Source organism: Ictidomys tridecemlineatus, unplaced genomic scaffold, assembly GCF_052094955.1.
Source record: "Ictidomys tridecemlineatus isolate mIctTri1 unplaced genomic scaffold, mIctTri1.hap1 Scaffold_35, whole genome shotgun sequence".
NCBI lineage: Eukaryota > Metazoa > Chordata > Mammalia > Rodentia > Sciuridae > Ictidomys > Ictidomys tridecemlineatus.
Genome location: NW_027522416.1, coordinates 186,158 through 202,488, shown reverse-complemented (window position 1 = coordinate 202,488; position 16,331 = coordinate 186,158). Strand labels below are relative to the sequence as shown.

The 16,331-nt window shown below is 37.2% G+C and overlaps 1 protein-coding gene across 1 annotated transcript in view; it reads right to left on the bottom strand.

The window, feature by feature from the left end:
• Positions 1 to 16,331, bottom strand: part of LOC144373299 (chromodomain-helicase-DNA-binding protein 1-like) — a 53,170-nt gene that overhangs the window by 16,241 nt on the left and 20,598 nt on the right. The window contains exons 8-9 of the mRNA XM_078036393.1: positions 14,084 to 14,198; positions 13,144 to 13,297 (exon numbers count right to left, since the gene is read on the bottom strand). Of these exons, the coding sequence (XP_077892519.1) occupies positions 13,144 to 13,297; positions 14,084 to 14,198 (269 nt within the window). The remainder of the gene's footprint in view (positions 1 to 13,143; positions 13,298 to 14,083; positions 14,199 to 16,331) is intronic.

The following is a 16,331-nucleotide window of genomic DNA, read 5'->3' as shown; positions in this document are numbered from 1 at the left end:
GGTGCCAGGAAAATTGGTTATCTATATGTAGACAAATAAGACTAGACCCTGTACAAACTTGAAAGAGATCAAAAGCCCAGGAATCAGACCAGAAACTATGCAAATCCTTGGAAGAAAATATAGGTTTGAGACTCCAGCATATAGGTACAGGCAATGACTTTCTTATTAGAACTTCTAAAGCTCAGAAAATAATGACAAAAGTTAATAAACAGAATGGCATCAAATTAAAAAGCTTCTGCACAGCAAAGGAAACAATTAGTAACATGAAGAAAGAACCTACGGAATGGGAGAAAATATATTTGCTAACTACTCTTTTTTTTAAAAAAAGAGAGACAATTTTTTAATATTTAAAACAAAGATTGCTTGTCTAGCACGTTCGAGGCCCTGGGTTCGATCCTCAGCACCACATTAAAAATAAATAAATAAATATAAAGGTATTGTGTCCAACTACTTAAAAAAAAGAATATGAACAATAATAAATGCTAAAGAGAATGTGGAGAAGGGACACTTTTTTCTCTGTTGATAGGATTGTAAATGAATATAACCACTATTGAAATCAGTATGGAGGTTCCTCAAAAGACTAGGCAGGAAACCACCATATAACCCAGCTATACAACTACTCAATGTTTATCCTAAAGAATTAAGGTCATAATACTAGAGTAGTACATGCATACCCATGTTTATAGCAGCACAATTCACAGTTGCCAAACTATGGAACCAAACTAGGTGCTTATCAAGGATGAATAAATAAAGAAAATGTGGCATATACACACAATGGAGCTTTATTCAGTCATAAAGATGAATTATGTCATTTGCTGGAAAACGGATGAAACTTGAGAACATTCTGTTACACAAAATAAGCTAAACTCATAAGATCAAGGGAGCATATGTTTTCTCTCGGATGTGGAAGCAAGAGAGGAAAAAGGAAAAGAAAGTGAATATCAAAAGGAGATCAGTAGAGTGTAGGAAAGGGACCAGGAGATGGAGGAGTGAAGGGAAAATACTGGGGAATGATATAGGTCAAACTGGAGTGTTATATTGTGCATGTGGAAATATGTAACGACAAATACTGCCATGATTTACAACTATAATGTATCAACAAAAAAATGGAAAAAATAAAAGAAAGCAAACAAAAGAACAGAATTGCTTTCATGTATGCATGTATGTATGTATGTATACAGCCTAGCCAAACATCTATTGTGAGCATAAACATTAATACTCTGGAACAGTGATGAGCCTGACACTGTTTTTTTTAAATTGTTCTCTTTATTCCTTTTTTCCCTCCCTTCCTTCCTTCTTTCTTTCCCCTCTCTCTCTCTCTCCCTCCCTCTCTCTCCTCTCTCTTCTCTCCCCTCCCTCCCCCCCCTCTCTCTTATTTCCCAGGCTGGCCTAAACTCCTAGGCTCAAGTAATCTTCCTGCCTCAGCTTTCTGAGTAGTTGTGACTGTTGGAGCACACCGCGATGTCCAACAATAACACTTGCTTTTGTAAACAAAGTTTTATTAGAACACAGAAACTTATATTATTTACCCACAGTCTAGGCTGTTTTGTGCTACACTGGCACTTGAGTGGCAATGAAGACTTGCCTACAAAGTCTAATATATTTATTATCAGTCTCTTTTCAGGAAAAGTTTGTTGATCCCTGATTAGATTATAGATTAAAGTCAGCAGAATAAATACATAAACATTTCTTTTCTTACGACTAAAATTGGCTGTATGAAATGAGATAAATGATCTATTAATTGCCAAGATAAAAGTCTCTTCCCTATAGAAAGTGTGTATTCAGGACTAGAAATCTTGGCACTGTGTCATGTCAAATGTAGGAAAAAACCTGGCAGTTCATTTTGATGAGACTTAAGAAATTTCTTTTCCAGGGCATTTTGAGGTTTATCTAAACTTTGTAGATAATACAGGGAAGAACATTTTAATCTGCAAATAGATTATGTTCATTATTAGTTTGTAATCATTTCACAACTATCATATAATATTAAAGCATCATAAGAGACTGCCTATCATAATAGAAACTTTTATGACTCTAGCCATTAACATGTATTTTTCTAGTTATTGTAGACTCATACTTTTAAGCTAGTGCTATTGGTGAAATATATGATTATTTAAGTCTGATTGCCTTACTAATTTTGACCAGTTTATTTTTCAGATATCCATTTTGGGTTTACTCTTTCAATTAATTTTTCGTTCCATGGACAATGAAATTGTTGTTGAGTATATAAGATGTTGCAGTTTCTATGTAAGTTGACCTAAGTGTCTCTACCACTATTGATGGGCAAAGATATAAGTAAGTTAGTATTTTTACTTGAAACTGTTATAGATCTAATGTACTTGATTTGTTTTCCTGACACAAAAGAGTATAAAGCTAGAAAAACTAAACATTTTCAGGTATTAATTTCAGACATGACTGTAGGCCTGATGCACAAAACACAATTAGGGAGATGAAGCTCAAGTAAGATGGTGGTCATACTGAGTTAAGGAGAAAATTATCAAAGTGCAAGATTATCATAGTGGTTGGAATTTTGTGGACAAGAATGTCTGAGCTATTTATGGTGGGTGCAATGTAATTATGTGTGTGTTAGAGAGAGAATACTAAAAGCCTGGAGGAAATTCATTTTTGATAGGAATGTACCAGATGAGACTCTTTAAGGCTTAGCAGAGTTTGACTGCTATAAAGGAGACTGAAGATGATGCTAAATGGCAATGTTGGAAGAAATGGTTTCCAGCAGAGTCAGGTTGCAACAGCTTCACTAATATATCAGGTACTTAATTAAGAGTTCAGGAATAAGCCTTAGCAAAAAGAACCACACACAAAAGAGTAAAGGGAAAATGGTAGACCTAAGTTTGAAATCAAAATTGATTCATGCTGAAAATGTATGTGGCAGCCAGAAAGGAAAAAAGAAAAGAAAGGTGTGTGTGTATGTGAAAGGAATCTGATGACAATCAAAGGGAGATCAGTAGAATAGAGGAAAGGGATCAGGGGAGAGAGGAAAGCAGGTAAAAGAGAAATACTCGAGAATGATATTGGCTAAGTTTTATCACTATATTGTACATATGTATGAAAACATAACAACAAATCCCACCATTATGTACAAGTATAATGCACCATGAAATATGAAAATAAAGAAAAATACCAAACCTAGTGAGGCGAGGTGGAATATGCTTATAATCCCAGTGACTCAGGTGGATGAAGCAAGAGGATCACGAGCTTAAAGCCAGCCTTAGTAAATCGAGGTGCTAAAGCAGCTCAGCAAGACCCTGTCTCTCAATAAAATACAAAACAGGTCTGGGGATGTGGCTCAGTAATTGAGTACCCTGAGTTCAATCTCTGGTACCAAATAATAATAATAATAATAATAATAATACCAAATCTAATATGATCAAAACAATTCACCAGTAATTAGCCTGCATGACACATAAAACAGAATATCCTTTATAGAAAGACAATATAATCCAGACTTCCTATGATGTATCATCTATAAATGACCAGAATATAATTTAAAATTTTTTTTGGTACCATAGATTGAACCCAGGTGTGCTTAACCATTGAGCCACAACCTCAGCCCTTTTTTTGCATTTTATTTAGATACAGGGTCTCATTGAGTTGCTAAGTGCATCCCTTAGTTGCTGAGGCTAGCTTTGAACTCTTTTTTTTTAACAATTTCAATTTTTAATAATGGAAACATTTTGCTATACCAGAAAAAATTTCAGGGGAGAAAAATCTTCCCTATAAAAATAAACTCATCAAAATTATAAATATTATAACTTTTTTACTTCTTCAATATAAAATGCTCCCCTGCAATACCACCCCTTCATATAACACCTTTCCTGTACCATCACATTTTGAAGAGAAAACAGTATTACAGCAAAGCTCAGTTTTAATTTAACGTAACATTTGTAAAATGACTTTTTAAAATCTTTGGCCTTCAGAGCCTTTATTCTTATTTTACAACATTAAAAATGCTGCTGTAGTAACCAGTGTTTGGGAGAGAACATCACTCTTCTAGAACCATGAACAGACAGAATTTTAATACAGTAACTTCCAAATTGTAACTTGTAGTGCACATGACAGGGAGGTTTGGATAAACACAGAGGAGAATATGCCTGTTTCAGACAATCTACTACAAGTAAAAAAAAAAAAAAAAAAAGAATTCACAGATACCCATCAGCTACTACTTCAGGTTCTAACAGTGTCATGAATCTGAGAAACAAATGCTTCACAAACTATAAGTTTACTGGGATGAGTAATTAAAAGACCAGGTGGTTGATAACAGTATATTCAAACCCAATCCACAGTCTGAATAGGAAAACCAGTATTAAAATCATGAAGGCATTCCCTGAACAACAAAGGCCAAGTGTTGGATGACAATGTCACTAAAACCTCATTGATGCACTAAAAAGAAGTTACATGCGAAATTAAACAATGTGTGCCATGCATAATTTATTAGCTTTGAACTCTTGATCCTCCTGCCTTAGCCTCCTGAGTCGATGGGATTATAGGCATGTAGAATATCATTAAATTTTGCCAGAATGCAAAGAAGATAGAAAAATGAGAACCACGAGAGAAAATGTCACATATAAAAAAAGTTCCGTGAGCTGACCCAGATGTTAGGATTAGCAGAAAAAAAATTATAAAGTTTTTATAACTAATTTCAAGGAATTAAAGAAAAGCTTAATCATAATGAATAAGTAGATATGGGTGTCGACATATAAATGAAAAATTTCTTTTAAAAGAAATAAAGAGTATAGTATTTGAAATGAAAAATTCATGAAACAAATCTATCATCAGATTATATAGTGCAAAAACAGCAAAAAGTTAACTTGGAGATAGACCAAAAAAAATTATATGGTCTAAAAATCAGAAAGAAAAAAATAGAGACTTGGTTACTATCAGGACAAAGTGACCTAACATACATATAATTAGATTTCTAGAAGAATAGAGGCATAAATTGTACAGAAAAAATATTTAAGACAATGATGGCTAAAATTATCTCAAATTAACAAAAAAGATGTTAACAGATTTAGGAAACTCAGTGAATACTAAAGTTAGTTACAAAGCAAATCACATGCATCAGAGTCAACTGTAAATAATCAATTAGGAAGAAAAAGGTCTTGAAGGCAATTAGAAAAAAGTGGTGTGTTACACATAGGTAAAAATGACTAAAATGATAGCTGACTTCTTATCAGAAATGAGAGATTAAAGTTAACGGAAAGGTTTAAGGTGCTAGAAGACAAAAACTGCTAATCCAGGATAAATACTCTTCAAAACTGAAAGCAGAATAGACATTTTCAAATAAATAAAAAGTAAGAAAATTCAATACCAATAGATCTCTACTATTAACAATGCTAAAATAACCTCTTCAGGATAAAAGGAGATGATCCATCAGGTAGAAACAGATGCACTGTGTGTTTTAGTTCACTGTGTAATAAACTTAATGGTTTAAAATAAAAATTCTTTGTTATTTCTCCTTATTCTATGATTTGGCTTTACATAACCTGATGGGTCCTTTGCTCTAGGTATTTATTAGTGCTTATGTGGTTTCCTTTAGCAGGGATTGTTTAACCAAAGGTAGAACTGACAAAATAGCTTTGTTTACATGTCTGCTAGCTCAACTGGTTGGGTAAGGCTTATCTCCTCAAATGCTTTTAGTCATTCAGTCATTCTAAAATTTTTTATTTGTTGATTAGATTTCTAGAGGATAAAAGTAGAAGGTATACACCTTCCCAAGGTGTTAGGTCTAGGATTGGCATGGCATCACTTTCACCAAAAATATATTTTGTTCATTAAAACAAGACAAAAGACCAGCCCAGACTCAGCGGGTGGGAAAATAGATATTACTTCATAATGAGAGAAGCAACATGATACACGAATGTGGAGAATTTGGGGTAGATATTTTTAAAGACAATGCACCATAAACAGAAATGAAAAGTACTAGAAATACTAAAATGTAGGTAAATATAAAAGGCAATATGTATACATATTTATTCTTTTAATTTCTTGGAAACATGACTAAGGTAAAAAACATAGGGTATGGGTATACAGCTGTAATATGTATGACAACAAAGCACAAAGGACTTGGGGAGATGTGAGAAAGTAACACAATTTAAATTATGAAAACTGTGATAAATTAAAGAATGCATTTCATAATTCCTGGAAACATTGCTAAAACAATAATGAAAAGCAATAAAGCTAAAAGCTAATGGATAAATTAAATAAAATTTAATTTTTATTTAATGTAATTTTATTTAATTACATTAAATAAAAATATGAATAGAACGAAAACAAGAAATAGATAAAAATACATCATGAATAGTAAGCCAAGAAGAATGCAGAGGCTATACTAACATCAGATGAATTTAATTCAAGATAAAGAGTTTTATAAGAGATAAGAAAGACATTTCATAATACCATAATGTGTTTTTAAGAACACAGAAACATGACACCATACAACCAAACATGCCCCAAATATATGAAAGCTGACAAAACTGAAGAGACAAATCTATACTTTGAATTTTTAACACCCTTTTAACAACTGATAGTAACACTATAAAAAAATCACTAATGATACACAAGAGTCTGAACAAAACTATCAACCACCTTAACCTTATTGACATTGACTGACAATGCCCAACAACTCCAGAATATATATTCTTTTCTAGTCCTCATGGAAATTTGCAAGATAGGTTATATTCCTGGCAAAAAAATTTTAAATATTGAATTTCAGTTTGTTTGCTGATCACAGTAGAAATAAATGGGGTATTCTTTAATAAAACTGGTCATTAAATAAAAGCCCTACAAATCATCAATAAACAGTGTTTTAGTTATCTATTGTTATATTTTTAAAAATTCCAAAATTTAGTGGCTTTAAAAAATAACCATTTGCCGGGAGTGGTGGTGCACACCTGTAATTCCAGTGGCTCAGGAGGCTGAGGTTGGAGGATCGAGAGTTCAAAGCCAGCCTCAGTAATGGCGAGGCACTAAGCAACTCAGTGACACCCTGTCTCTAAATAAAATACAAAATAGGGCTAGGGATGTGGCTCAGTGGTCGAGAGCCTCTGAATTCAATCCCCACTACCAAACAAACAACCATTTTATTTCTCATACTTTTGTAAGTCAAGACTTTAACCAAGGTTCTGCTCCAGTGTCACCTAGGCTCACCCATACAGCACACGCCTGATTTAGACTACAAGGTCTGAGATGGCTTTGTATGTCCGGAACTAAGGTGCTGACTGTTGGCTTTCTGTAGTCTCCCTTTCCATGTGGTCTTTCATATGTCAGGGGCTTTCTTCAAATGGACTCTCCCTCCAGCAAGATAGCCTAGGCTTCTTTACAGTGTGGTACAGGGTACCACAGAGAAGAAAAAATGAGTTTGTGCCTTTAAAGGATACAGTCAGTCCTTCCTCAAGTCTCAGTCTTGGGTAGGATCTTGGTCCATGCATTTTGGGGGAATTTATAGTTGTATGACATTTTAATCTACATTACTATGTGAAATGTCTTTGTTTTTATGATTTCATTTTTGCTACATTGTTTCTTTTCCATACAATTAACTACAATATAGGATAATCTATTAACAATAATGTCTCTTCAATTGGTTGTGTGAAGCTTGCTCTATAATAATTTATATAGAAAGAACTTATGGGAATAATATTCTCTAAATGACAATTTCCTGATTTAAAAACATAATTTGTAGCCAGTACAATAGTGCATGCCTATAATCCTAGCTACTCAGGAGGTTGACAAGTAGGAGAATGGTAAGTTTGAGGAGAGCCTGGGCAACTTGGTGAGACTCTGTCTCAAGAAAAATAAAAACAAAACAAACATTAATGACTGCAGATGTAGCTCAGTGGTAGAGGACTCCTCAGTTCAATCCTCAGTGCTGGGGGTTAAAAAAGGTCATTCATCACCATACTAAGACACTCCTTAGAGAAAAGTAATTGCAAGAACATTGTTCTCCTTCATTGGGATATGTTTTTTTTTTCTAGATTGGAATCTAGAAAGCCTTTTGTGTGCTTTGTGCTCTCATTATGGTTATGTGGCTTTTTAAATCTTGTTCATACCATTGGATGTAATATCAGATTTTGGGTTTTTTTTGGTGGTGCTGGGGATTGAACCCAGAGCCTTGTGCGTGTGAGGCAAGTACTCTTCCAACTAAGCTATATCCCCAGCCCCAGTGGATTTTTTTTTTTTTGGAGGGGAATCTCTTCTCAACACATTTTGTGCCAGATTGTACTTGAGAAAGGGAAGTGATATGTACAGCATGGAACGATATTAGTTTCTGATTTTCCCACTTTTTAAAATCTTTTTTAAAAATTTATTTATTTTAATTCTAATTTGTTATATATGACAGCAGAATGCATTATAATTCATATTACACATATGGTACACAATTTTTCATATCTCTGGTTGTATACAGAGTCACATCAGTTGTGTCTTTTTTTAAGAGAGAGAGAGAGAGAGGGAGGGAGGGAGGGAGGGAGGGGAGAGAGAGATTTTTAAATATTTATTTTTTAGTTCTCGGCGGACACAACATCTTTTTTTGTATGTGGTGCTGAGCATCGAACCCGGGCTGCATGCATGCCAGGCAAGCGCGCTACTGCTTGAGCCACATCCCCAGCCCCTAGTTGTGTCTTTATATGTGTACTTAGGGTAATGATGGTAATCTCATTCCACTGTCTTTTCTATCTACTATTTAGATGTATTTGAAAACTTTAAGAAAAATCAGAAATACTCTTTCCTATTTTCATGAAAGCATAAATTTTTAGCCATATAAAATCTGTCCTGATGGGTTTTGGTTATATTTTTATACCTCATGAAAAGAGAAGAAATGTTCGCCAGGACAAGCCTCTAAACTGGAAGCTAATAGCCATTTTATCTTGTGTGCTCTCTTCCTCCACATCATCACTTAGGTTTGAGTGAGGCCAAGAACTAATGACACAAAGAACAGAAGGAACTTTTCTTGTGATTACTGTATATTGTTTAAAGACAGCAAAGAATCAACTATTTGTAGCATTTTGAAAAAATCCACATATAAATTTTTACTAGACTTTAAAATTTCTTCTTTGATACTCTGGTTCTACTCAAATGGTCCACTCTCAGAGGGGAAATTCAGAGAATCCTGGGAGAGTCATTATTTGTGAAGTCATAGTTATGAACAAAATCCTTTCTTGCAAAGACTTTCAAGCTGCCTCCCTTTAGCTTTCACTCATTAGTGCTGGTGATACCTGATGCTATTAAAAAAAATCTGATCCTTATCTCACACATCCCTCTCACAAATATTGAAGAAGTACATTGTGATCCCACTAATCTTTGTCCATTGCCATCTTTCCCAGAATTCCCCAACTGTCTCTCATTTCACAGGGTTTAATCAACCTCCTTCCATCCTATTTCATATAAAGTAATCAACATTCCTTATAAAAGCTGACAGCACTTGGGTCCCCAGAACAATCCTTGTTGAGAAGGAAAAAAAGAAATTCATGACCAAATAGTAGAGAAGGCAGCCGAGTCACTTAAAAGCTAAAATTGTAATAAAAGAGAAAAGAATGATCAAGGAACCAATTAAAAGACTATTCATGTATTTTTCTCCTAAGAACCATCAGCCATGCTTCCGTTTGCACAGGGCGTTGGAAAGCGAAGCAAAATCCAAAGGACCACAAGGAAAAGTAACATCTTACTCCCCTAGTCCAGCTGCTGACCCCTCTCCACAATCTCTATTTGCAATGGAAATCTTACACCTTCTGGATGAGACAGAATGATGTAAATCGCTGGCCAAACAAATGGGAAGGCAGTAGCCTATTTTCAGTTCCTGGTTCACTTCCATTAACCAGTACCGGCTCAAGGGGAGGGCAACTCCATTTCCACCTTCAAAGGAGGAGTTGGGCGGGGCTAGGTTTTGTGCATGCTCCCAAGGCAGGTTTCTGGGCATGCTCAGCTTACCATATAACTGTGCTCTTTAAAAAAACTTGGCATTAAAGATAAAGCAACCTTACTTTATACTTAATTGTGAATGGGCTGCTCTAACTACTCCTCTTTCATATTCATTTGTTATTTTTAACCATGCTTTATGTCTTCACTCTGTTTCGAAGAGGCAGCTGGAGCCCACAGGTCTAGACCCTCATCTGGGTCCTGCCAGAGGAACCATCTACCACAAAGAGAATCAAGACAGTCATCGAAGACAACATTCCAAATTTTTATCCAAGTAGAGAATCCAACAGTTAAACTGTCTGCAAAAATGTAACTTTTTTTGTAGGTAGACTGAGATACATAATTATCTTTCTGAAAACACTGCAATTTTATTTTGTTCTAGTAAATAAAGTCAATCTAGATGAGTACAGAAAAGGGTGGAAACTTGGTACTAAGGTAACCAAATACAACTTAAAAATATGACCACACACATCTATTTTTTCTCTCACCCGAAACAGCTAAAGGACAATACACAGATTTCTAAAAAGATATATGAGGCAATGGTAGATGAAACAGTGCACGAATTCTTTGGAAGATAAAAAGTGGATAAGAAGAGGACAACAGATTCAAAAGAGCTGTGGAACCAAAACACTGGTATCTAGCTGGGGCTGACTGCAGGAACTGAAACCCTTTCAGTCCTCCAAAAACTCAGATGCACAAGCACAGGCACCACAGTATGGAGGAACTGAGAGGATCGGCACACCAAACACCAAGAGCACCATGTGCCCTCAGCTCCCTGTCTTTCCAATTTAAACCACCAATTTCACTGTAATGGTATAGGACTCGTCTTAGGATACAATGAGTTGTCCAGTGAAATCTTCAAATCTGACTCCCCCAGTGCAAGAGCTGGCTTGCCAACCAGTGCTGTTGGCATGAGGCCCAAAGGCCACCCACCTGTTCACAACAGAGCTGCCTGTCAGCTTTGGGGAATTTCACCAGCACGATGATCAGAGGACACCAGATGTTTCAGATAAACTGCTAACAAGAACGAGAGACTCCAAAACAAAACTTTTAAAAAGAGGAGGAAGAAGGAAAAGCAAATAGAGGAAAAAGAGATAATACAGTGGGCAGGGTAACACTTTCTGAAAAGATATAATAAATATTCTCCCTGATATATATTTTAAAAAGCTATAATAAATGTCCTCGGGGAGGATATTATATCCTTGAAATGGGAATAGGATACGATTAAAACAACAAGCTGAGAACAAGAAAGAGTTCTTGAAGAATATAAATGTGATAGTATCATAACAAATTTTAAAGATAAAACACAAGAAAAGTCCAAGAACTGTGTTCTGTAAAATAATGCCAATTGCCGAGATTTTGAATTCTCCATATATTCCATAAAAACCACACCAGTCAACAAGGATAATGAAACCACCCCTAATCTAAGCCTACCACAAAATTAGGAGTCGGGAACTACTATAAACTTCCACTTGAGGTAAACAGAGAATGAACATCCCAAACCAGCTGAGCTCTGAAGCCCTCACTGGTCTGGGGAGGCAGACAGAGACTGCACAGGAGCAGGACAGTGGGGCTCTAGCAGTGCCAGACAGATGAAGTTCATCTTCCAGAATGAGGTCACCCCAGGATGACTGAGATTGGTAGTTCAGAGCAGTGGCTGCTTAGGAATTCAAAGGAAGGGCTGGAAGGAGACGCAGTCAGACATCTAGGACGCTCTGCCCTCGGGTGAGAAAGGGGTAATGCAGACAGCCTTCGACAGTCTATGGCAGGGAGAAAGAGAGAAGCAATGGGAGAAAATTCAGAAGGACAAAACCAAAAGCCTCACCCAGCCCTTTCCCTACCAGTAAAGGAAGCACCCTACTGAAGCCACTGTGCTTCTCTGTATTGATGAGAGAAAGAACTCTTTTTTGTGGTGGGTGGGATGGGGTGGGGAGGGAGGTACTGGGAATTGAACTCAGGGGTATGAACCACTGAGCCACATCCCCAGCCCTATTTTGTATTTAATAGAGACAGGTTCTCACTGAGTGCCTCGCTTTTGCTGAGGCTGGCTTTGAACTCATGATCCTCAGCTTCTGGAGTCACCGGGATTACAGGTGTGCACCACTGTGCCAGGCTAGAAGGAACTCTTGAATTAAGAATCTCAGTAAGGGTGAAAGATCTATATAATGAAAATTACAGAACCTTAAAGAAAGAAATCAAAAAAAGACCTTAGAAGATAGAAAGATCTACCTTGCTCTTGGATAGGCAGAATTAATATCATCAAAATGACCATACTTCCAAAAGCGCTATACAGATTTAATGCAATTCCAATCAAAATCCCAATGACATTCCTCATAGAAATAGAAAAACAATCATGAAATTCATCTGGAAAAATAAGAGACCCAGAATAGCTAAAGCAATCCTTAGCAAGAAGAGTGAAGCAGGGGGCATCACTATATCAGACCTTAAACTATACTACAGAGCAACAGTAACAAAAACAGCATGGTATTGGCACCAAAACAGACTGGTAGACCAATGGTACAGAACAGAGGATACAGAGACTAACCCACAAAACTACAATTATCTTATATTAGACAAAGGTACCAAAAACATGCACTAGAGAAAAGATTGCATCTTCAACAAATGGTGCTGGGAGAACTGGAAATCCATATGCAACAAAATGAAATTAAACCCCTATCTCTCACCATGCACAAAACTCGAGTCAAAATGTATCTAGGACCTGGGAATAAAACCAGAGACTCTGCGTTTAATAGAAAAAAAAGTAGACCCTAATCTCCATCATGTGGGATTAGGCTGATTTAAAAAAAAGGAAGAAAAAAAAAAGAACTTAAACAAATTCTCTCTGAGGTAACTCGTGGCACACTCATCTTTAGAAGCCATAAAGAGATTAGATTCTTGATGTTCAGTTACATGCTCAAAGTCATACATCCAATAAGGGATAAGATGTGAATTTCAATCCAAGTTAGATGGTTCAAAGCTCATTCTCTTTATTCTATTTTCTCTGCCTTTAAATGCCACCCTCATTTTTAGCTTGTATGGCACCTTGCATGTAGTTAGGTACTGAGAGGGTAAGAATTAGGCCAATGAAAAAAATGTGTAATTTGCAACAATGGGTGGTTAATGCTTTTATTTTATTCTCATCTTTTATTTGCATTCTCATCCAAAGATAGTACTGGTTATAAATCATGAGACTCTAAAAAGAACACATTTTACCTGGAGGTCAGGATCAGCCAAAGGTTTCTGGGCTCCCAGAGTAAAATGGTCTCTTTTTATGATTGTGTTGGTGAGCTGCAGTTTGGAGGCTGCTTTCCTATAAACTATTTCTTCCACAGTGTCTCGGCCAATCAGCTGGATCACTTTCACAGCCCTGTACGGGAGTCAAATGAGAGCAGTGTTAGAAGTCTGCAAAGCTGGGGAAAAAAGCATGCCAGGAAAATACACCCAAAAGAAAGCAAAACCAAATGACACATTCAGGGAACAATGAAAAGGACACTGCTCATTGGGACCTGAGCATTTGTTAGAGAAATCTGGCCTCAACTTCTTTCTGAACTTTTCCCCAAAAGAGGAAGAGGAAGGAAGATGAAGTGACCATTATTGGGCCTTCATCTGTAGCCAGGATAACCCCTGGCAGGCATGTTACCTCAAGTCAAAGGGTAGCTGAACACAACTTTGTTTCCTCTTTGTGATACTGGGAACCCAACCTAGGAGAGCTTTACCATGAAGTTATAATCCTAGCCTTAAAAAAAAGTTTTGAGACAGGGTTTAGGTAAGTTGCAAGGTTGGCTTTAAACTTGATCTTCCTGCTTGAGTCTCCCATGCTGATAATGATTACAGGCATGTGCACCCACTGGCTTTAACTTCATTTTTAAACTGAATTAGGATCTAACGTGAGAAACATGAACTAAATAAATTCTAAGTTTCTTCTAATCATTTTGGAATTTAACTGTTCTTTTCAACAAAGGGAGTCTGAACTGATCATGGGACCACTGATCCCCCAACATGATTCTACAAGCCAGCAGCACAACGGTGTTCAAACCCAGTGGACTCTAACTCCATCGTGGCATTGTTGTCAGGACTACACGGTCCACCTTCCTCCCCAATCCACAGCTGCAAGCCAACAGAGCAGAAAGGTGCCAATGACTAACTCACTCACTTGTTCTGGCCAATTCGGTGAGCTCTGGCAGCTGCCCACAAGTCATTTTGAGGATTAAAATCACTGTCAGAAAAAATAACAGTATCTGCTGCTTTTAAGTTCATGCCAACTCCACCTGAAAACCATACAAAAAAGGAGCATGATCAGCAACACACAAATAAGGAACTAGAAAACACACAAGGCAGGACTGGGTCCTACTGAAAATCTGAAATCAGTCCAACTGACTGGTTTCATCCTTCAAACTGAAATTTCTGCCCCAAACTTCAGGTTTTGACCACCCTACAGTGGTCAAAAGTGCTACCTCACCTTTCATTGCGTGAACTGGGAAAATTTAATTATCAAATATAACAGAATGAGAAGTAAGCAGAAGAAAAGGATGCTTAAGTTAATTGCATGAAGACATTTAATATTTGTTTGAAAACCTTGATTGGATTTTGCTTCAAACAGTCTGTGAATAAGGACACAAGTTCTTTCAGAAAACAGCTACAAAAATAAGAGGTCTGGGGGCTGCAGTTGTAGCTCAGTGATAAAACACAAGTGATAGAACACGTGAGGCACTGGGTTCCTTCCTCATCACCACATAAAAATAAATAAAATAAAGGTATCATCTGTTATGGTTTAGATGTGGTGTCCTCCAAAAGCTCACATGTGAGACAATGCAAGAAGGTTTGGAGGAGAAATGACTGGGATATAGCTTTAACCTAATCAGTGAATGAATTGCTAATGGGATTAACTGAGTGGTAACTGGGGCAGGTGGGTGTGGCTGGAAAAAGGGGTTCAGCAGGCACATGGATAAGGGGTATATATTTTGTATCTGGACAGTGGAGTCTCTCTCTCTCTGCTTTCTGATCATGATGTGACCTGCTACCCTCAGTCACACTCTCCAGCCATGATGCTGCCTCCCCTGGAGCTCCAAGGAATGGAGTCGGCCTTCTATGGACTAAGACCTCTGAAACCATGAGCCCTCCAATAAACATTCCTCCTCCGCAGTTGGTTCTGGTCACAGAGGTGAAAAAGCTGACTAAAACAGTGCCCATCTACAACTAAAAATGTATCTTAAAACAACGAGAGGTCTGCAGTGGGCAGTAAGAAACACACATGACCACACTTGCAGCTTCAACAAGGTAGGAAGACCTGACGCTAGCTATGATTAGAGCAGATGATACCTGCCTCTGAGTGGAGAAAACCTGAGAGTGTCTTCCTGTACTGGTTTCCACACTGATCAAAGAAGATGTCGTAAAATCAGTTCAAGACAAGAACACTCAATGCAACAACTCTCTGGTCTTTCTCCAATGGTGCAGGAAAAGGCCAAAAGAGCACTTTGGGTTCAGAAATTTAGAGTACTAAGAAGCAAACCACAGGCTTCTCTTTGATAAATGTGGAAACTGTACAGAACACACTCTAGCCAGGGTCGTTGGAGCTCATTGCTAAAACAGGCCTAAAAGGGCTTGTTCCAAGAACTGAATGAAGGGTTCCTTTCTACAGGACTACTAACTCCTGGCTGGATGTAAGACAAGCCAGGCAGGAACGTTCTCATTGAAGTCTTCCTATAAAATCAAAGTTGGAATAAAGAAATACTAATGACTGAATACAGAGAAAGGCTAAGTTATACCCAATAATAAGAGGTACACTTCTATTTTACTACTGCCAAGCACTTTACATGTGTAGACTCTTTTAACCCTCACAACAACCCTGTGTCCTTGCTAACACTATTCTCATTTTGCAGATGCTGAAATGGAAACAGCTACATTAAGGGATTTATTTGAAGTTGCACCACTAGAAGATAAAACAGTCAGGATTCCATCCCATATTCCAGAATCTGAGGTCATTACTCCTGGGACAGAGACAGGGTCTCACAGTGTTGCCCAGGCCGGCCTTGAACTCCTGGGCTCAAGCCATCCTCCTGCCTCAGCCTCCTGAGTAGCTGGAACTGTAGGCATGCACTAATGTGCCAGGCTCCAGAACCTTTTTGTCCACTGTATGCTAATTATCAAGGCAGTCATATCATTTGAAAATGTGTTTGTGTTCCATAAGAATTATCTTTCTTGGGCTGGGGATGTGGCTCAAGCGGTAGCATGCTCGCCTGGCATGCGTGTGGCTCGGGTTCGATACTCAGCACCACATACAAACAAAGATGTTGTGCTCGCCGAAAACTAAAAAAAATAAATAATTCTCACTCTCTCTCTCTAAAATAATAATAATAATAATAATAAAGTTGCTTTGTCATCACTAAAAAAGTTAAAAAAAA